The sequence below is a fragment of the Trichosurus vulpecula genome, chromosome 7, assembly GCF_011100635.1.
Source record: "Trichosurus vulpecula isolate mTriVul1 chromosome 7, mTriVul1.pri, whole genome shotgun sequence".
Lineage (NCBI taxonomy): Eukaryota > Metazoa > Chordata > Mammalia > Diprotodontia > Phalangeridae > Trichosurus > Trichosurus vulpecula.
Genome location: NC_050579.1, coordinates 6285139 through 6307353, shown reverse-complemented (window position 1 = coordinate 6307353; position 22215 = coordinate 6285139). Strand labels below are relative to the sequence as shown.

Sequence of the window (22215 nt, the reverse complement as noted above, 5' to 3'; positions counted from 1 at the left end):
CAAGTCCTGGCATACATGCAAAATAACTTACTGATTTACTGAAAGGAGAAGCTGCCTGGTTGATGAAAGCAGCATGGCATTCCCCAGAACTAACTGCTGACTGGCCTACTGTGAAGACATGCTCCCAAGGCCATTCTGAAGCTCATATTCCTCCTTCATGCCATGAGGCATCAGGCAATTAACCACTATTTTATCATCCCTGGCCTCAGATTTATCATTACCCACATGTGGACCCTCATTTTCTTCCTCCCTTCCACTCACTGATCCTAGGGACTTCCAAGAATGGTGTCTAGCTCTTTCTTATCCATGTGACTTGGGCCACAATTTAGCCTTCCACAGTAGACTCGTTCAATTTAAATCTAGCCTCAGGCCTTGCTAGTTATATATCCCTGGATGAGTCTTAACCTGTTTGCCTTAGTTTCCTCAACTGCTAGACTTCGATACTGACAGCACATCTCTGGCAGGGTTCTTGTGAGGATCAAATGAGATGAGACTTAATGCTTAGCACAGTGACTGGCAAAGAAGTAAATGCTGTAGAGATGGCCACTTCTTTCCTTTTGATGAGGTTTGGGGTTGAGGGGTGCTTGAGACCCCTAAACACTGACACGCTGGGTCCTGCCGAATGAATTTGACTCAAGCCTTCTCAGCCAAGGAAAAAGACAAAGTTTATTAAGGATTTGCCATATTGGATAGACTCTTAAGGAGCCTGAGCATTTGTGATGCTAATGCCAATGGGCCAGATCAATCTGAGTGCCTACATGGAGGCAAGCTGAGACATATATACAGGAAGAAAGAAATCTGATGTATGTGTGTGTGTGTGTGTGTGTGTGTGTGTGTAGTCAAGGCAATCTCTGGGACCCTTTGCTTGTCCCTTCCATGCCATCATGGTTTGAATTGACTAGGAAGGCTACCAGTACAGTATACTGTCCTAGAAGCCAAGAAGGTAAGGAAGTCGGTCCCCAGTGCCTATGCATCTATACATAGCAAGTGCTTAGTGAGTAATATAGGTGCTATGCAATCCCTCACGTGGAAGAGGTTGGGTAGCCTGCTTCTGGAGAGACATGATGATATGTGGGCACAGACATTCTTTATTACTTCTCAACTGCTAACCCCATGATGAGGAGTCAGACTGGTTAGTGGCTCTGATAGGGTGCCTCCAAATCTCTTGGCTCTGAGGTATCCAGACTTTCTTGCTTTGGAGAATGACTGTGGACTGATTGAGGCCTCTGGGTGGGAAAGGAGCCTTGGACTCTCCCTCATGCAGAGGCAGGATGAAGCTGGGAGCACATGACCCTGGTTTAGTCTCTGCATATTTTGGGTCTATTGTTTCCTGCTTTCAGGTGAAGGAGACTGAGAGTGATTATGACCTTGTGAGTTTAAAAAGGTCAGGAAAGCAAGCCAGAAGGCAGTCCAGGAGCCAGGTCCATGCTCAGCATCCAGTTAGTCTGGCATTGATGTTTTGAGGGTAGGAATTGTCCTCCAGCCCAGCCAGAGCTAATATGTGGATTTTCCATCTGCTATGCTACATTTGGATATGAACTTGGTGGGGTGAATGCTATGTAGAAATTGTGTAGTCTGAGCCCATTCTCCCTAGGTAATACAGAAGATGTTATTTGAGAAGTTTGGTTCCTGCCATTTCGTTAGAGTAAATGCTCTAGCTAAAAACTTAATAATTGGATCTGGTGAGCCACTCTCTCCTCAACATTCAGGAAAGATTTCTAAGTGATGTGAGACAAGGAGTTGGAGAGAAGAGGAAGATCTCCATGAATGGCTTTAGTTATTTTTATGAAGTGTGAGGTCAGGTCTCTGGCTGAGAATGTTGGCAGAGGGGTAGCATGGGGGCTCAGGAGACAGATGTTTTGGAATGCATTCTTCTACTTTAGAGACTATTCTCCTGGGCACATATTATGCAGTGCTTCCATAAGGAAGAAAACTCTCAAGACATCTTCTGCCATTCAGGGAATTAGACACTAAGGGGTGCTGTTCCCCCACTAAAGCAAAGCTACACATGTTTGCTGCCCTCACAAAGCTGCCTACTAATAATTCTCCCTGCAGAGCCCCCATAAAGGTCTGCTACTTTTTAAATAAATCTAATGCAAATTCTTAGTAAAGTAGGACTTGAAGCAATTTTTGAAGAGGTGGCTACTTGGCAAATGTCCCACACCCTTACTATAAACCCTGTGTACCCAAATGTTAAAAAAAAAATTGTGCCACTGAGAAATAGCTATCCTACTCATGAACAGATATTTCCAGACCCAGGAATGATCTATAATGCTGTCATATGGGTTTTTTTTTTTCTTTCTCTGAAATAAGAGGGCTAGGTGGTGGGTAGCTTGATACAAATTTAGGCTGACTGGCCCACCAGGTACCTGAAGCACTAATACAACACTAGCCCCCTTGTATGAAGGAATGTGATCTTCATCTTAAAAAAAAAATATTGATCTCTCTTCCAAAAGAGCCCTCTTCCTTTAGGAATGTATCTCTCCTACTCAGGTTGCTATCCTTGGTGACAAAGAATAAAAACAATGGCAGGGTGGGGTGGGGGTGGGGAGGGGGGGGGTAGGAAGGCAGGAAGCAGGCAGCACAGTAAGACCAACCAATGTTATCAACTAAAGCTGACAGTTGATGTGACATTCCTTTTCCACACCCCCAGTCCTCTGCCAAAGAAAGGGGGGAGGTCTGATTTTTCATCTCTTTCACAGCCAAGCTTTCTCATTATAATTACACAGGATCATCTCTTTTACCAGAAATTTTTTTTTTCCTATATAGTGTTTCCTATGTCTCTGGCTTTAATGTCCAGATAATCATATCCTAAGGAATTTTATTTTTATGACAAATTCTGGTCCTTGAAAAGTAGAAAAATCACCAGTTGGAAATCGTGAAATGAAAAAATCTGGGGCAGTTGAATTGGTCACCCAGAGCCATCTTTGAAAACTGGGGTGATGGGCAGTAAGGCTCTAAAATGTTGGACTCAATAAAGACAGGCAGGTTTGCTACAGGACATAATAACTGACTGGGTGTAAATCTGATTTTGGCTGAATTTATAGCACATTATTAAGCACCTGCTAGATGGAAGGAATTCTGCTAAGTGCTGGTGATACAAACGATATTATTGCATGGTAAAGAAAATACACAATATATGCAAAGCAAGAATATAGTGATGTCATGGAAGTGTCATTAACTGAGGGAAATACAAGGACAATTTTGAAGATCAGAGCTGGTGCTTACCTGGTCCTGAAGAGGAGCTCCTCTGGTCCAAGGAAGCTTTTACTTAGAAAGGCAGAAAATTCCCAACACACTCACAGGAATCCTGCCTATTCTTTCCTGTGGATTCCATTGATAAATCTGTCCATTGATAAGGGGATTCCAAAGAACTCTGTGACTACCAGTCTTTACAGAATTAGATTTCCCAGTTGCCAGTTGACTTCATGACTTCCCCATCTCTACTAAAAGTGCCATATGATTTGTATGTCTGTATGGATATCTACACCTACATACAGCTAGCTTGCCATCTTTCTCCCCTTTCCCATTCTCCCCCTCTTTTCCTCCCTTTCTCCATTCCACCTTTACTTTCCTCTCTCCCCTTGCTTACTTCTCTCTCCTTTCTCTTTCCCTCTATTTCTCCATCTCTCCATCTCTCATTAACTGTTTCTTATTTACACTGATGACCCTTAAGTACTATTTGCCACTATATATGTGTGTATACATACGTGTGTGTACATATAAGGCCAAATGACACCATATATTTATGTATGTGTGTATGTACATATTTATACAAAATTCCATATGGCACTAGAAGTGCCAAAATGCCAGGATTCCAAGACACATGCAATCATAAAATCACAGTGTTGGAAGGGGCTTTAGAGTTCATTCAAGAAAACCCCTATCTAGGGCCAAGTAGGTGACATAGTAAGTAGAGTACCAGCCCTAGAGTCAGGAGGACCTGAGTTCAAATCTGGCCTCACACACTTGACACACTTACTAGCAGTGTGACCTTGGGCAAGTCACTTAACCCCAATTGCCCTGCCTTTCCCCCTCTAAAAGAAAAGCAAAAAAAACCCAAAACCAAAACAAAACAAACAAAAAAAGAAAACCCTTATCTAGAACATGAGTGCCCTCTAGAACAGCACTACCAACAGTGGTGCATCCAGCTCCACATGAATATCTCTAGCTATGGAGAACTTACTACTTCCCAAGACAGCCCATGCTGCTTTCGCACAGCTCTAACCATTGCAGTGTTTGCCTTTTGGCCCAAATACAGTTTCACTCATTTTTCTCTCTAAGGCCATGGAGAACAAGTTTAATCCCACTACCATGTCAGCCCATGAAATACTTGAAAGCATCGACTTTGATTCAATATACATAGTAGCATATTCATATGTATGCATGTGTATGTGTGTGTATGTATATTTATATATGTTTTTCCCCCTCCAGTCTAAAAATATCTACTATCTTCAAGTAAAATATATATAGCAATGAAGTGCCAGTGAAAAATAAGGTACCCTGAAAAATCAGTCTTATCATTCATATCCAGCTATCATTACAGCTGAGATTCACCAGAATGGGCCACAGTAAAACCTCCCTTGCTTTTGCCAATCCTGAAGACTTTAAAACTTGTGAAGAAGTTTTGTTATCTCCAGGGTCCTGGGTAGAGGAGAACTGAAGTGTTTGAAATGGTTTCAAAACTACTTATTGTTCTGACCTTCCTACAACTTACTGTTATGTCTCTTAAAAGGTGGTGTTCACACTGAACATGACACCTCAGGTGTGGTGGGGCTCGCTCAAGTTGTCATGAGAAAATCTGCTTCCTCATTTTGAAACTTGTACTTCTATTACTGCAATTGAAGATCCCAGGGAAGTTTCTGGCAGCTATATTACATAGCTTACTATTATGGAGCAGGCAAATGTCTGAGGATATGTAGTTTGGGCTTTTGGCCAAGCCTACTGGTAGTTTCATTGGTGAGGGAACTCCCTTTATCAATGGAGATCGGCACTTGCTGTGCAGCTTACAATTGAGAGAGTTTTCTGTGGCACTGAGAGATTAAGGGACTGGACCATAGTAAAAAAAAATGCATGATATGTTGGAAATAGAACTTGAACTCAGAGCTTTGTGACTCTAAAACTGATCCTTATCTACTATGCTTCCAATAGAGTGTGTATGTTATGTTATATACATCTATGTGTTTATGTATCGTTGTACGTACATACGTATGTGTGGTATAGATCATGTTATGTGTTATGTACATTATATAATTAATTATGTTATATGATTATGCATAGATATATATGTTTTGTATAAGGATAATTGGATGTGTATGTATGATTACATGCATGTGTGTATCGTATGTGGATAATATATAGGAGCATATATATGCATATGCACACACATATATGAACACACGCAAACACACAAACATAAGTATATATCAATAAAATAATCTTTGCATGATTTTGGGGGAGAATTTCATATTGTAGAATGGCATGTTAAAGAGATGATATGGAATAAAGGGAATGGAACTGGGTTATCCATCAGGAAATTTTGTTGAATCCTAGATCGTTCACTTATTAGGTGTGTGGCATAGCACAAGTTCCTTCTTTCTTAGCCTTCACTTCTTCGCCTCTAAAATTTTGGGTTTAAACTAGATAATTTATTTTGAATAAATTTCACTAATGTCTTTTGTTTCTACATCACCTACAAGTTGTTTTCTGTTCTTTGATATAATAAGACATGATGCTATAAATATTTTTATGCATATGAAACTTTTTGTTTTTGGTCAGTCCCCCCTTGGGGTATATCACTATCAAGAGAATCTCTAGATCAACAGATATAGACATTTTGGTCACTGTTTGCATAATTCCAAGTTGCTTTCCAAAAGGGTTATGCCGCTTCAGAGCTCCACCACCAATGCATTAATGTGCTTATCTTTCCACAACCCCTCCAATACTGGCCACTTCAAAGCCTAAATGATTTCTCAAGTCCCTCCCAGGTCTAACATCCTGGAATTGTGATTTTATGACTTCCAAGGTCTCTTCCAATTTGAAGGTTCTCTAATAATATGGTATATATGCATATCCTGGGAAATCTGAAAAAGCAGATAATGTTTGTACAAAGCTTTACAAAGGAGAAGAAAACACCACTATGAGTTATCTTTCTCATCATCATTAATGATTTTCTTATGAATGATGATTCCTTTACCTTTCCTGAACATTATCCTAGGTATTTTTCTTCATAAAAATCTCAATTGTTGGTGTCTTATACTGACAGGACTGGAAATACAATCTATTGAAGAATTCCTTCACTAATTGGAGGACCTCATTGCTAAGTAATTTTCACTGTATAATGAAAAGGAATTGTTGATTATGAATTAATCTTGTAGCCATTCTGCACAAACAAGGAATGATATCTGAGCAGATGAATAAAATGGTGGTTTACATTCTTTTTTAAAGTAGGTCAAGGACATAAAGGACAGTGCAGCCAACTGGCCTATGGAGATATAATTAGGCTGATGGATTCAGTATGCCCTTTTATCTCCACAGCAGCAACATAGTCCCTTCAATATAGTAGGGAGGTTGAGAAATATTTTCAAATAATAAATGTCTTTTTTTAGGTCTGGGGAAAAATAGGGAATGATCTAATGTTGATGGGAAATTGACACTTTTTAGCCATTGATTTCAGCTTTCTTTCCTTCTGTATTGCAGCCACACGTGAATAGGGCTAAGTACTTTATACATCTTTGCAATGTAATTGATGCTCTTTGACTATTTTTACTTCACAGCAGAGATCTTATTCCAGTAAGTAACTTTGATTGCATTTTAAACTTCATTGCATGAGCTCTCAAATGTCATTTGGGTAGAACTATAGTTTATCTTTAGAGAATTCAGGCTACTAACTGATTTTTTCAATGAAAGCAGGCTCATCCATTTATCTAATAGGCATTTATTAAGTGTTGACTATGTACCAGACACTATTCTAGTTTTGGGGGGTACAAAGGCAAAAATGAAACAGTATCTGTTTTCAATGATATTATATGATATCTTATATGATATATATATATGCACACACATATATGATACAAACTCAACATATATGTCTGTATGTATATGTGTGTATGTGTATGAATGTAAATATATGTGTGTGTGTGTATATATACTAACTATTTTTTCCATTGTGTGGGCACTAGCAAATGGGGGTGAGGAGAGATCAGAATAGGAGGTGATTCTTGAACTGAGCTTTGGACAAAGCTGGAGATTCAAAAAAAAATGGAGGTGAGGAGGGAGGGTACTCTGACACCAGAGAGAAAAGGGAGAGACGGAGAGACGGAGAGACGGAGAGACGGAGAGACGGAGAGACGGAGAGACGGAGAGACGGAGAGACGGAGAGACGGAGAGACGGAGAGACGGAGAGACGGAGAGACGGAGAGATCATTATCGTGAATCAAAGAATGAAGATGAAGAGTAGACAAAGAGAAGATGAATAATTAGAAGAGTAAGAGAAATCCTTTCTAAAAAAAGGTGAAAAGATAAAATAAAACGCAATTAATAAAGACTTCAGAGTCAAGATGGCAGAGTAGATGAAGCACTATAGCTGAGTTCTCTCAATATTGCCCTCCAAACCACTTTAAGATGATATCTCAAATCAAATTCTAGACTGGTAGAGCCAACCAAAAAAAATGAAGGTGAGACATTCTTCAAATGTAAAACAACTTAGAAGAGTGGAAGGTGAGATTTGTGACATGAGGGCAGGGGCTGACCAAGGACCCATGTGGATGCTACTTTGTTTTGGACTTAGTGGTGGTAACAGTGGCAGCAGCGGCAGTTCTGGGAGCTCTCAAGTCTTAGATGGTAAAGGGATCTGGCAACTAGTCAGAAAGAAATTGTAGGGTACCCTTATGCTAGAACTTGGCATAGGAGAGGACACTGGCAACTCCATTGCCTAAACCTACTTGTTCAAGGGCAGAAAGGAGTATTTTTGGTCACAAGACAGAAGGGGCCTTGAGGAACAATATCACTTGAAGCTGAAAGGGATCAAGGACACTTCCTAGGTAAAGACCAGAGCCCAGACCAGGAAAGCATTGATCACATCTCTCCTTAGATATCACCACCTTTGAAGCACTAAAAACTTCCAAACCCCTAGAACTACTTCTGAAAATAGCAGTAGAAAATAGCCAGAAGCTTGGGACAGTGCTCCACCCCCTCCAGTGCAAGGAACAGAGTCCAACTGTAACATAAAGTTCACAGTCAAGAAGTATAATGGGAAAATATGCAAACAAAAGCAATAAAAAAGAACCTGACCATAAAATTCTACTTATGGTGAGAAGGAAGATCATGACACAGATTCAGAAGTCAAAATAGTTCATGCAAAGCCTCAAAGAAAAAAAATGAGTTGTCACAAGTCCAACAAGGATTTTTGGAAGAGCTGAAAAAAATTCAAAATGAAATAAACATGCTAGATGAAAAATTGGGTAAAGAAAAGAAAGTGATGCAGAAAAACTATGAAAACACAATGAACAACTTGGTTAAAGAGGTATAAAAATACTGAAGAAAATAATGCCTTAAAAACATAAATTGGTGTATTAGGAGGGCAGAGTTTATAATCTCAAAGAGGATCATATACATGTCTGAAAGGTTTGGAACTGCCGGATATAAGAAACTCTCAAAGTAGAAGGCAGAGGAATCAAAACATATATTTAGGCTCCACAGTAACCAACCCATGAACCAGCAACCCCATTTTGATATATTGATCAAAAGCTTCCAGGCCCAATAAGTACGCCCTGAAAGAGTAACCAGGAGGCTACAGAGAAGCATGATTGCATAAAGCAAAATCATGCTTCCCCCTCTATGGTAAAAAGATTACCCACTGGCCTGAAGTCCTTGTTCAGCTTCCTCCCGTAGGTCAGCTCTGCCACTGGCAGCTCCTGCTTCAGCTGTGGCTGTGGCTATAGCAGCCTCTGGCTCCAACGGGAGCTGCTTTTAACCATCCGGCTTCTGCGGGGGTGTAAGGTACGCCGGGGAAAGCACAGGTTCTTTCCATCAGCTTAAGCAAGGTGAAGGGGTTGACCGGGAAAGCACAGGTTCTTTCCATCAGCTTAAGCAAGGGAAGCAAGGTGAAGGGGCCGACAAGCTTACTCCAGTCCAACATACAAACAGCATTCAGTTCAGGGGAAAAAGCCAAACTAGTCAAGGGCACTTGTTGACTAAGTGCTAAGGAGCCCATTTTTGGTTGCCAACACAATTGGCCAAATGGAAAAAAGAAGAACAGAAGCTCACTGAAGAAAATAACTCCTTTAAAATTAGAATTGGGCAAGCAGAAGCTAATAACTTCTAGAAAAAAAATCAAGAAACAATAAGAGAAAGTCAAAAGAAGAAAAAAAGTAGACGAAAATGTGGAACATGTCATTGCAAAAACAACAGACATGGAAAATCAATTCAGGGGAGATAATTTGAGAATCATTGGATTACTTGAAAGCCATGATCAAAGAAAGATCCTAGACCTCATATTTCAAGAAATTATAAAGGAAAACTGACCAAACATCTCAGAATTATAGAACAAGTAGAAATCAAAAGAAGCCACCAATAATAACCTGAAATATATCCAAGATGAAAAATCTCAGGAATATTATAGCAAATTCCAGAGCTCCCAGATCAAGGAGAACATACTTTGAATATCCAGAAAGAAACCACTCAAATATTGCAGAGGCACAGTCATGATCACTCAAGATTTAGCAGCTACCATGTTAAAGGAGTGGAAGGCTTGAAATATGATATTCCAGAAGGCAAAAGAGCTAAGTTACAATGAAGAATAACCTACAAAGCAAAACTGAGTATAATACTTCAAAGGAAAAATGTATATTCAATGAAATAGAGAATTTTCAAGCATTCTTGATACAAAGACCAGAGCTGAATAGAAAATTTGACTTTCAAATACAAGACTCAAAAGAAGCTTAAAAAGAAGCATGAAAGTGAAATCAGAAGGGACTCAATAAGGTTAAACTGGTTATATTCCTGTATGGGAGGATGATACATGTAACTCCTAAGAACGTTATGATTATCAGAGCAGTTAGAAGGACTCTACCTTGACAAAGGGCCCAGGAGCGAGTTGATTGTTTAGATGATCTAATAAAATGGATGGGCAAGAGAGAGAGGTGCACTGGGAGAGAAAGGAAGGGAGATGAAAAATGGGGAAAATTATCTTATATTAAACTGTCCAGATTACCAGAAGAAGAAATAGAATACTTAAGTAGCTCTATCCTTTGAAAAAGAAGTCAAACAAGCCATCAATGAGTTCCCCAAGAAAAAATCCTTAGCAGTATATGGATTCACAAATGAAATCTACCAAACATTTAAGGAATGATTAACCACAATACTATATAAAGTATCTGAAAAAAATAGGTAAAGAGGGAGTCCTACCAAATGCCTTTTATGACTCAAATATTGGTTTGATACCTAAACCAAGGAGAGCAAAAACAGAGAAAGAAAACTATAGGCCAATTTCCTTAATGCATATTAAGGCAAGATTTCAAAATAAAATTCTAACAGAGGTTATAGCAAAGATCATACCCTATGACCAGATAGAATTTATACCAGGAAGGCAGGGCTAGTTCAATATTAGGAAAACTATCAGCATAATTGACCATATTAATAACAAAATAACAAAAATAATATGATTATCTCAACAGATGCATAAAGGGCCTTCTACAAAATACATCACTCATTCCCATTAAAAACATCAGAAAGTATCGGAATCAATGGAGCCTTTAAGTAGTATCCATCTAAAACCAAGAGCAAGTATTATTTGTAGGGATGAACTTGTAGCCTTCCCAATAAGATCAGGCATGAAGCAAGGATGTCCATTATTGCCTCTATTATTCAACATTGTACTAGAAATGGTAGCTAGAGCAATCACAGGAAAAAAGAAATTGAAGGAATGAAAATAGGCTATGAGGAAACCAAACTATCACTCTTTGCCGATGACATGATGATTTACTTAGAAAACCATAGTGAATCAATTAAAAAAAACTTAATGTAAATAATTAACAACTTCATCAAAGTTGCAGAATAAAAAAATAAACCCACAAATAATCAACATTTCCGTATACAACCAACATAACCCAGTAAGAACAGACAGAGAAATTCCATTTAAAATAACTATAGATAATGCAAAACATTACTTGTCAAGGCAAACCCAGGAACTATATGAACACAATTGCAAACCACTTTTCACACAAATAAGGACAGATCTAAACAACTGGAAAAATAGTATTTGCTCATGGGTAGGCCAAACCAATATAATAAAAATGACAATTCTATCTAGGTTAATTTACTTATTCAGTGCCGTAACAATCAAACTACCAAAAATTATTTATAGGGCTGGAAAGAAAATAGTGCCAAAATTCTTCGAAAAGAACAAAAGGTCAAGAATATCAAGGGAATCTATTTAAAAAAAAAGTTTAAGGAAGATGGCCTAGTACTTCCAGCTTTCAAACCATATTGCAAAGGAGCAATCATCAAAATAATTTGGTACTGGCTAAGAAACAGTGTGGGGGATTGCTGAAATAGATTAAGTATGCAATACGCAGTAATAAAAGACATTGATAATCTGATGTTTGATAAACCCAAAGATTCAAGCTTTGGGAGTAAGAACTCAATATTTAACAAAAGTTGCGGGGAAAACAGGAAAAGAATATGACAGAAACTAGGCCTAGAACAATATCTCATATCATATACTAAGATTAGGTTGAAAGGGATAAATGATTTAGACAAAGTGATATCATAAGTAAATTAGAGAAGCATGGAAAAATGTACTTGTCAGCTCTGTGGATAAGGGAAGAGCTTATGACCAAACAAGAAATAGAGGGGGTTTTTAGTGTTTAGTCATTTCAATTGTACCCAATTCTTGGTGACCCCATTTGAGGTTTCTTGGCAAAGATACTGGAGTGGTTTGCAATTCCTTTTGCAGCTCATTCGGTACTATTTTTTCTAGCTCTATAAATAATTTTTGGTACGGCACTGAGTAAGTAAATGAACCTGGATAGAATTGTCATTTTTATCATATTGGTTTGGCCTACCCATGAGCAAATACTATTTTTCCAGTTGTTTAGAGGAAATGGAGGCAACTAGGGGTAATCCAGTGTCTGAGGCCAGATTGGAACTGATGAGGAGGTGTCTTCTTGACTCCATGCCTGTCACTCCAGCCATTGAAACTCCTAGCTATGGGATTATGGGAAGTAAAACAGATACTTTGGATTACACGAAATTATAACGCTTTTGTACAAAAAAACCAGTCACAATGAGAAGGAAAACAGAAAACTGGGGAAAAATTGCAGCAAGTTTCTCTGCTAGAATGCTCATTTCTCAAATATATAGGGGATTGAGCCCAATTTATTTTCTAAAAAGAGCCATTCCCCAGTTGATAAATGGACAAAGGTTGAGAAGAGATGGTTTTCAAAAGAAGAATTAAAGTAAGCAATAGTTGCAGGAAAAAATGCTCTAAATCACTGCTGATTGGGTAAATGTGCATTGAAACAGCTTTGAGACACCGCCCCACAGCCATCGGGTTGGGTAACAGGACAGAAAAACAGAACGTGAATGTTGGAGATGAGGTGAAAAAATAAATCACTGCTGATTGGGTAAATGTGCATTAAAACAGCTTTGAGACACCGCCCCACAGCCATCGGGTTGGGTAACAGGGGGGGGGAGTGGAGAAAATATATGTAGAAAAATATTTATAGAGAGTACCTGTCTAGTGACTACACAACTGGGCTAACATGGCTGAGACCAGGGGAACTGCATTTTGACTGGGAAATGAAACCTTGAGAGTTTCAAGGGTCTTCTTCTCTTTTAACAGGAAATGCCTCTGTGATTGTCTAAGGAAGAACATAGCAGTGCAGAAAGGTTCTTTGGTTCTCCTACAAGGAGGGTGTATTGGTAAGCAAGATGGTCTCCTTAGCACTTAGTTCAACAAGTGCCCTTGAATAGTTTCGTTTTTGTTCCCTTTGAGTAATTCATTGAGCCTTACTAGGTGCTAAGCCCCAGGCCCAAACCCCTATTAGGTGTAAAACCTTAGTGGGTGTGGATTGGCATCTAAGGTGGGGCCCAAGGTGGGGCTAACTCTAGGGAGGGCCTAGTTTACATGTCTGGGACAGCAGAGGCTCTTAGACCATGTGGGTTTAAGTCACCTCTTTGTGATGATTTTAGGTCACATGGGTGAGTCGCATGTGTGACTCACCCCTGACCCTGAAAAAGATATAAAAACCAGGGGTTGGCTGTCTGTTCCTTGGAGTTCTCTTACCCACAGCAGTGGTGGCGCACGTGACTGGGCCAGCCCTTGTTCTGAGCTCCCAGGCTGAACCTAGATGTTGGTAACTATGAATTGTATTGGGTCTATTTGTAATTTGTTTAAGGGCTCTCACTCAGCACTGATGGTGCTGATGCAGAGACTCCGGGCAGCTGTAGCTAAGGAGCCCTCCAGCTCGTAAACCCGGATGCTGAGACTTTGTTGAACTCTGGTAACTATGTGTTGGGATTTGAATCAGACAAGGTCTGTCTGTTGATGTTTGTAATTTGTTTGTATTTTGTTCTAAAGTTCAGGGTGCTGGCTTTTACCTCTGAACTAAGTGAATGATATTTGTATGCTGAATTAAAGTAAGTTTGTCAACCCCTTCTGCTTACTTTCCTTAGTTGAGCAGATCAAAAGAACCTGTGCTGTTGGCAGCTTTCTGGGTTCTGGCTGTGGGTGGATCTTACACCCCCACAGAAGCTGCTAGCCAGATTGTCAAAACAGAGGGGAGGAAAGTAGTAGGTTCCTCATGGACACTGGGGTTGTTTTCCAGCAGGAATACTTCTTTCACTGGGCTTTTGGCGAAACAGAGCCAGGCTGCTTTGGAGACATTGATGTCGATTTTGGGAAATCTATCATTTGTTCCCAGACTCCCTGAAAGCCATGCCACCTGGATGGGAAAGACTGACTCCTGTGAGCACTTGAAGAAGTACTCAGTGGATGATGTGCAGTACTCAGATGACATAGCTGAGGTCTTGGCTTCAGTGACTCTCTTAGTTCTTCTCAACTTGCATTGTGTTAATACAGATTGTGGCAGTGTCTGCTGGGAGGCTTCCTTTGAAAACATCAGCCAGCTCAAAGTCAACAACATCATTCTTTACCCAGAAATTGTGGAGTACAGTGTGATTAAGACTGACATGGAGTTGGAGGTTTTGCACTATACCAACAAAGTCTCCAGTGAAGCCCCTAAGGAGGTCAGGAAAGCAATAAAAGTGGGAATGAAGGAATATGAGTTGGAAAGCCTATTCAAACACTACTGTTGTTCCTGTGGCAGGTTGTGCCATAGTTCCTACACTTAGGGGCAGGTAGATGGTGCAGTGAGTAGAACTCCTGCTCTCTGCTCTCTAAGCTAATCAGCTATACTAGGTTCAGTTTGCATCTCTTTGAAGCTGTTTCCATGAGCTATATATTCAGTCTTAGCCTTTCTGTCAAACTCCAGTCTGCATCACTGATTACCTTTTGGACATCTTGAATCAGATGTGCTATAGGTAGGTCAAACTAAACATTCCCCAGACAGACCTCCTTATCTTTCCTAAAAAACTACTGTTTTTGAACTTTCTTAAGACTGTTAATGAAGCTAGATGGCGCAGTGAGTAGAGCACCAACCCTGGAGTCAGGAGGACCTGAGTTCAAGTCTGGCCTCAGACACTTGACACACTTGCTTAGCTGTGTGACCTTGGGCAAGTCACTTAACCACAATTGCCCTGCCTTCCCCCCTGCAAAAAAAAAAAAAATTAAAATTAAAACATAGTTCCTACACATGCATCTGTGGCAGTGGAGAGAATGGTCCTGTCTTACAGTACGGACACGCTGGAGCCCCAAATGACAAGACCATTCAAGATGGAGACCTGTGCCTGTTTGACTTGGGAGGTGAATGTTACTATTTCTCATCTGATATCACCTGCACCTTCCCTGCTAATGGGGAATTCATCCCTGACAAGAAGGCCATCTATGAAGCTGTACTGAGATCCTCCTGGGCCTTCACGAATGCCATCAAATCAGGAGTATCCAGGCCTGACATGCACCGTCTGGCGGACCAAGTCCACCTGGAGAAGCTCACTCATATTGGCATCCTGACCAGCAATGTGGATGACGTGGCCAAGGTCCACCAGGGCATGGTATTCATGCCTCATGGACTCGGGCACTTCCTCAGAACTGATGTGCATGATGTTGGTGGCTACCCTGAGGGCATGGAGCATATTGATGAGCCAGGCCTGAGGAGCCTGAGGACAGCCCTGAAGCTGGAGTAGGGGATCGGTGTTGACCATGAAGCCAGCTATTTACTTCATTGATCACCTCCTGGACCAGGCTTGGCTGACTCTGCACCACCCTGCTTCATCAATAACCACAACCTGAAACTCTTCTGGGGCTTTGGTGGGGTTCCCACTGAGGAGTATATGGTGGTCACTGCCAGTGATATGGAGCCGTTGACTTGTGTGCCTCGAACCATGGAGGAAATAAGAGCACGTATGGCAGACTCCAATAAGGTGTTCATACCTTTTCCTACCCAAAGGGAGTAGAGCCTGGGGGTTTGCAGCCCACTCCCCCTTCTGAAACGAGATAATCCACGGGGAGTCACTGCTTCACATTTACGACTTCTTAGGAAATCAGCAGAGCCAATAACAATATTAAGGACCAATGCCCTATTACTAGAATACCAAGTGTTCTCTGGATGGTTAATGTGTCCTTCCAAGAATGCAATCCCAATTCCTTGGGGGTGGGAGAATAAACACTGATTTAAAAGAAAATACACACAGCAACACCAGACAAATGTTTCAGTACATGCTGAGAAGACAGGCTGGTTTTCTCAGGAAAGATGCATTGCTGACTTTTTTCTTTTTCAAAAAACAGCACTTTTTACTCAGTTTTTCTTCTTTCTTGTTCCAGCCCAAATCTACATCCAAACTTATTTCCTTAAAAAATATTTTAGCAGCTTTTTTTTTTGTAGTGGCAAAGAATTGGAAATTGAGGGCATGCCCATCAATTGGAGGATGGCTGAACAAGTTGTGGCAAATAATTGTGATAGAATACTACCCTGCTATAAAAAATAATGAGCAGGATGCTTTCAGAAAAACCTGGGAAGTGTCATATGGATTGATGTAAAATGAAGTGAGCAGAACCAAGAGAACATTCTACCCAGTACCAGCACTATTGTAAGGATGATTAGCTGTGAAAGATTACTTTGACCAAGACAACAATCCAAGACAATCCCAAAGGACCCATGATGCAAATACTATCCACTTCTAGAAAGAATTGGTGAACTCACCCTTTTCTCTCTTCCCCTCCACTCTTGCCCCTCTCCCTTCCCCTCCCTCCCCCTCCCTTTCTCCCTTCTTCCCCATCCCATCCTTCCCTCCATCCTTTCTCCTACCTCCCTTCCCCAGCCTAGATGATGTCATGGTGGAGATGGTGGAGGAGGCCACAGAGCCCGCCAAGGTGGACATCACTGGGCTGTGCCAGGACATGCTCTCCAAAATGGCCATGTACCTGATGGGTGAGCTGACAGCTACCAGTAAAGACTATAAACTTCTGGAAAATATGAACAAGCTGACTAGCTTGAAGTATCTAGAAATGAAAGACATTGCAGTAAACATAAGTAGAAACCTAAAGGACTTAAACCAGAAATATGCAGCACTTCAGCCTTATCTGGATCAGATCACTCTAATTGAGGAGCAAGTAGCAGCTCTTGAGCAGGCACCTTACAAGTTGGATGCATATTCAAAGAAACTAGAAGCAAAGTACAAGAAGTTAGAGAGGTGATGAAAGAATTCTTTAGCACAAGGACTTTTAACTACAAGAATGTTTTATAAGAGCTGAAATAAGTAGGATGGAACTTATCACTGTGCTTCAGTTCCTAAAAAGAAGTGGTGTTGCTGATCAAAGGAGAATCCCAGCCCCCACCTCTGGTTGGATGTGCAACTCTGGCCGCCCCCACCCCCTCCATGTTTTCCTAAACCTGTACCCCACAACCTCATCTTATCGTGTGCTTCATTGTGTGCCCTGGACCAAGGCTCAGAAATCAGGATCAACCCTGTCTAGAGCAGACACAGATGAGAGACTCTCCTCTCCCCATCTCCTCCTTCCCTCTCCTCTAGGCCCTCCCACACCCACCCCTTTCACAACCTGTTCTTGAACTTAAAAAATAAATGCCAACATATGAAAAAAAATTGGTGAACTCTGTGTGCAAACTGAAGCAGACTTTTGTCATTTTCTTTTTTCTTGGGGTGTATGTGTATGTGTGTGCGCGCACGCACGTGTGTGTTTGCAACATGGATAATATGTCTTATGTATTACTTCACATATATAATCGATATCATATTACTTGCCTTCTCAAGGTGGCAGAAAGGGTAGCAATCAGAGAGATAATTTGGAACTCAATTTTTTAAAAAAAGAACACTAAAAGTGTTTAAATGTAATTGGGAAATATTTTATGAAATAAATAAAAATATATTTTCAAATAATTAATGAAGAGCATGCCTATTTTAAGGGGGAGGGGGAAGGGGAAAGACATTTGACTAATTTAGAGGAAAACAGAAAGAGAAGAACTATATAACTAGATAAAAGTAGGAGACAAGAACTAACCAACAAAACCCTAAACAGAAAGTCATAACCAGATAAAAAGGTATCAGAAGTGTCAGGAAGAGATCCGCTGGGAACAAGGCCACATTAACAAAATGGATTAAAGTAATTGAAGGAACATAATACTGTGCTTACAACAGAAGAGGGGAAATAATCTTAAGTTGAAAAAAAATTAGAGATGGAGGAAAACATAAAACTGAGATCTTAAAACTTTAAATGTAAATGGATTAAAAATCCAATAAAATTTAAAAGAGTGACAGATTGGATAAGAAAACAAAACCCTTCATTCCGTTTCTTATAAGAAACACATTTAAAAACAAAGACACACAAAACTGAAGAAATGGAAAACATTGTACCATGTACAAATGCATCTAAATAAGAATGAGTTTCCTATCATGCTACCAGAAAAAGTAAAAAAAAATATTCAAAATACATAAAAGGATACATGAAAAAATAATTTTTTTTGCTGAAAGGAGCTATAGACAATAAACTAATATCAGTAATACAAATTATATGCTCCAAATGCCCCAGTATACAAATTCATGAAGGAGACATTTAATGAATTCAAGAAGATATACACAGTAATACAATATTGACAGGAGACTTTACTATCCCTTTCTCAGATTTGGAGAACTTTAACAAAAAGATAAACAAAAGAGAAAGTAAGGAACTAACCAAATTTCTGGAGGAACTAGAGGTAAACAATTTATAGCATCTTCTAAATGTGCCCTAAAAACATATACACTTTCTCTGCATCACATAGGACTTTTACAAAAATTGACCATGTACTAGAGCACAGAGATATTGTAAACAAATGTAAAAAGGCAGAAATAGTATTACAAAATGAATAATTTTGATCATGTTAAGCTGAAAAGTTTTGTATTAAAAAAGTCAATGCAACAAAGATTAGGAGGGAAGCAGAAAATTGGGAGAAAATCTTTCCAACCAGTGTCTCTGATAAAGGCCTCATCTCTAAAACTGAGCCAAATTCATAGGAATACAAGTCATTCCCCAATTGAGAAATGGTCAAAGGATATGAACGGGCAGTTTTCAGAGGAAGAAATTAAAGCTATCTATAGGCATATGAAAAAAATGCTCTAAATCACTATTGATTAGAGAAATGCAAATCAAAACAACTCTTAGGTACCACATCTCTCCTGTAAGATTAGTTAACATGACAAAACAGGAAAATGATAAATGCTGGAGAGGATGTGGGAAGATTGGAACACTGTTACATTGTTGGTGGAGTTGTGCATTGATCCAGCCATTCTGGAGAGCAATTTGGAACTATGCCCAAAGGGCTGTAAAAATGTGTATACCCTTTGACCCAGCAATACCACTTCTAGATCTGTATCCCAAAGAGATCACACAAGTAGGAAAGGGAATCATATGTACAAAAATATTTATAGCAGCTCTTTTTGTGGTAACTAAGAATTAGAAATCAAGGGGATTCCAATCAATTGGGGAATGGCTGAAGAAGTTGTGGTATATGAATGTAATGGTAAACTATTGTGCGATAAGAAATGGGTAAGATACAGACTTCATAATAACAACCTGGAAAGACCTACATCATATGATGCTGAATGAAGAACCAGGAGAACATTGTATATAACCACAGTCATATTGATTCTGTGATGACTAACCCTAATAGACTTTGCTCTTCTCAGCAATACAAGGTTCAAAGACAACCCCAAAGGACTCATGATGGAAAGAGCTATCTATACCCAGAGAAAGAACTATAGAGTCTGAATACAGATTGAGGCAAACTGTTTGCTCTTTTTTTCTTTTTTGTTTTTTTTTCTTCTTTCTCATTATTTATTCCATCGGTCATAATTCTTCCTTACAACTTGACTATTGTGTAAGTAAGTTTAATACAAAAGTATATGTAGAAGATATATTGGATTCCATGCTGACTTGGGGTGGGGGGAATGGGGAAGGAAGAGGGGGGAAGAAAATCTGGAACTCAAAAACATGCACAACTGAGTGTTGTAAATTAAAAATAAAAAAAAATCTTAATGAGAAAGGCAGAAATAGTAAATACATCCTTTTACAGACCACGATTTAATAAGAATAGAAATTGGTTCAGTGATTAAAAACAAAATATGCATCCCCAAATGGAGACTTACCAAAATAATGAGTGAGCCAAAGAACAAATAATAGTAACAATTAATAACTACATAAGAGAAAATGTTAATGATGAATAACAGCAAAATTCCTGAGATGCAGCATTCCTCATTAAAAAATTAGAAAAAGATAAAATTAATGAACTGAATAGGCATTTAAAAATTTAGAAAATCAATAAATCAGCAAACCTAAAATAAAGATTAAAAGGATACTAAAAATTAGAGGGGAAATAGATAAATTGGAAACAACTAGCCCTCACAGAAATAATAAATAAAAATAAAAACAGGTTCTTTGAGAAGACCCTAACCTAATCTGACTGAAAAGAAAAGAGCAGAAAATCAAACCCATAGAATAGTGAATGAGCAAGATGAAATCATAACAAATCAGAAGAAATAAGAATAATCAGAAAATACTATTCACAATTATATGCTAGCAAAACTGTGAACACAAAAGACATAGAAGAATGTCTTCAAAAGTATACATCCACTACCAGATGAATAAGTAGCGATCTTAAATAACCCAATCTCAGAAAAGGAAATAGATTTAGCTATAAAGGAACTACTAAGGTTGGGGAGGGGGACCTCCTGTACCTAATGGATTCACAGGGGAATTCTGACAAATTCTTAAAGAACAATTAATACTTATGTATCATAAATTCTCAAAAACTGATGAAGAAAGCACCCCAATAGAATCTTTTCATAAGACAAATATAAACAAAGATCAAAAAAATGGAAAGAAAACTGTAGATTGATATCATTAATGAATATCAGCTCAGAAGTTTTCAACAAAATTTTCCTAAACAGATTCCAACAGTTTATCTAAGAAATCATTCATTATGTTCAAGTGGTGTTCATATGAGGGATGCAAGGGTGGTATTGGCTAAAGAAGAGAATGACAGATTGATAAAAGAGAATATGCAATAGAACTCAGTAACTCAACATTTGATAAAGTGGAAAACATAAGTGACATTTTGAAAAAACCCCTATGTGACTGGAAAAGTATGGTACAAATTAGGTTTAGAGCAATATCTTAGATTCCCAAATGTATGCATGACCTAAAGATTAAAGATCAAGCAGCAGAAAAGAAGAGAAATAGATCATGTACTTCTCACAGATATAGGTAAGGAATGTAGTCCTGATCAACAAAAGATAGAGAAAATTACAAAAGATAAAATAGGTGTGTCTGATTATTTGAAATTGGAACGCTTCTACAGAGACAACATGAACAAATTTAAGGTAAGAAGAGAATTGATCAAATGGGAAGAAAAATCTTTGTATCAAATATCTTGATAAGGGTTTGTATCTAAGATATATAAATATAAATGTGTGTCTATAGATAGAGACACATACACACACACACACACACACACACACACACACACACACACACACATATATATATATATATATATATATATATATATATATATATATAAAACAATATCTAACATGTATATGCATATAACTAATAGCCATTCCCCAAAAGATAGTCAAAGCATATGAATAAACAGTTCTCAAAATAATGGCAAAATATTCACAATCACTTAAAAATATCCTAAATCACTAATAATAAGAGAAATTCAAATAAAAAAGACTCTGTAGTTTCACCTTCACACTCTACAAATTGACAAAATGACAAAAAAATGACAATAGGAAATGCAGGAAGGTTGTGGGAAGAGAGGCACACGAATACATTGCTGGTGGAGCTGTGAAATGGTACAACCATTTAGGAAAGTAATTTGGAATTAGGCAAACAAAGCGACTAAAATATTCATACCCTTTGAATCAGAGACTCCATTTTACTGGGATTTTATCCCAAGGAAGCCATTGCTAAGAAAACAGTTCCCATATACTCTAAAATATTTATAGCAGCACTTTTTATGATAGATGAGAATGGGAAGCAAAGTAGATGTCCATGGACTGGAGAATGGCTAAACAAATTGTTGTATGTGAATGTAATGGAATACTACTATACTGTGAGAAATAATGTGTGTGCTGAATATAGAAAAGCATGGACAGAGCTGTAGAACTTATATAGAGTGAAGTCAGCAGAGCAAAGAACACAGTATACATGATAACTACAATAATGTAAATGGAAAGCACGGCCACACACCAAAAAGTAAATGTAACAAAAATTATAAAGATCAAACCAGACTCAAATGAAGAGATCAGACACAGACTTTACACATGGCACACGACTTCAGATTTTTCCAGTGTATTGATCAATTGTGTTGACTTTTTTCTCTAAAAGAAAATAATGCTATTTTTCACTGCGATAAATCTCAGAGGGCAGCTAGGCAGTACAAAGCACTGGGCTTGGAATCAGAAAGACTCACCTTTGTGAATTCAAATCTAGCCTCAGATATTAGATAGTGGCCTCACACTTGATGTGTAACCCTGGGCAAGCCACTTAACATTGTCTGCCTTAGTTCTCATCTATAAAAGGAGCTGGACAAG

General features: G+C 38.8%; 1 protein-coding gene and 1 pseudogene across 2 annotated transcripts; both read left to right on the top strand.

The window, feature by feature from the left end:
- Nucleotides 1-12764: 12764 nt before the first annotated feature.
- LOC118858144 lies at nucleotides 12765-15576 on the top strand (annotated as a pseudogene).
- A 471-nt stretch (nucleotides 15577-16047) lies between these two features.
- Nucleotides 16048-16816, top strand: LOC118858145 (biogenesis of lysosome-related organelles complex 1 subunit 2-like). Of its 2 annotated transcripts, XM_036768605.1 has the most exons (2): nucleotides 16048-16059; nucleotides 16493-16816. In XM_036768605.1, the coding sequence occupies exons 1-2, from the start codon at nucleotides 16048-16050 to the stop codon at nucleotides 16814-16816; spliced, it is 336 nt and encodes a 111-aa protein (XP_036624500.1). The 2 variants fall into 2 exon arrangements, with proteins under 2 accessions (XP_036624500.1, XP_036624499.1); XM_036768604.1 differs by lacking the exon at nucleotides 16048-16059 and having other exon boundaries at nucleotides 16454-16816.
- Nucleotides 16817-22215: the final 5399 nt, after the last annotated feature.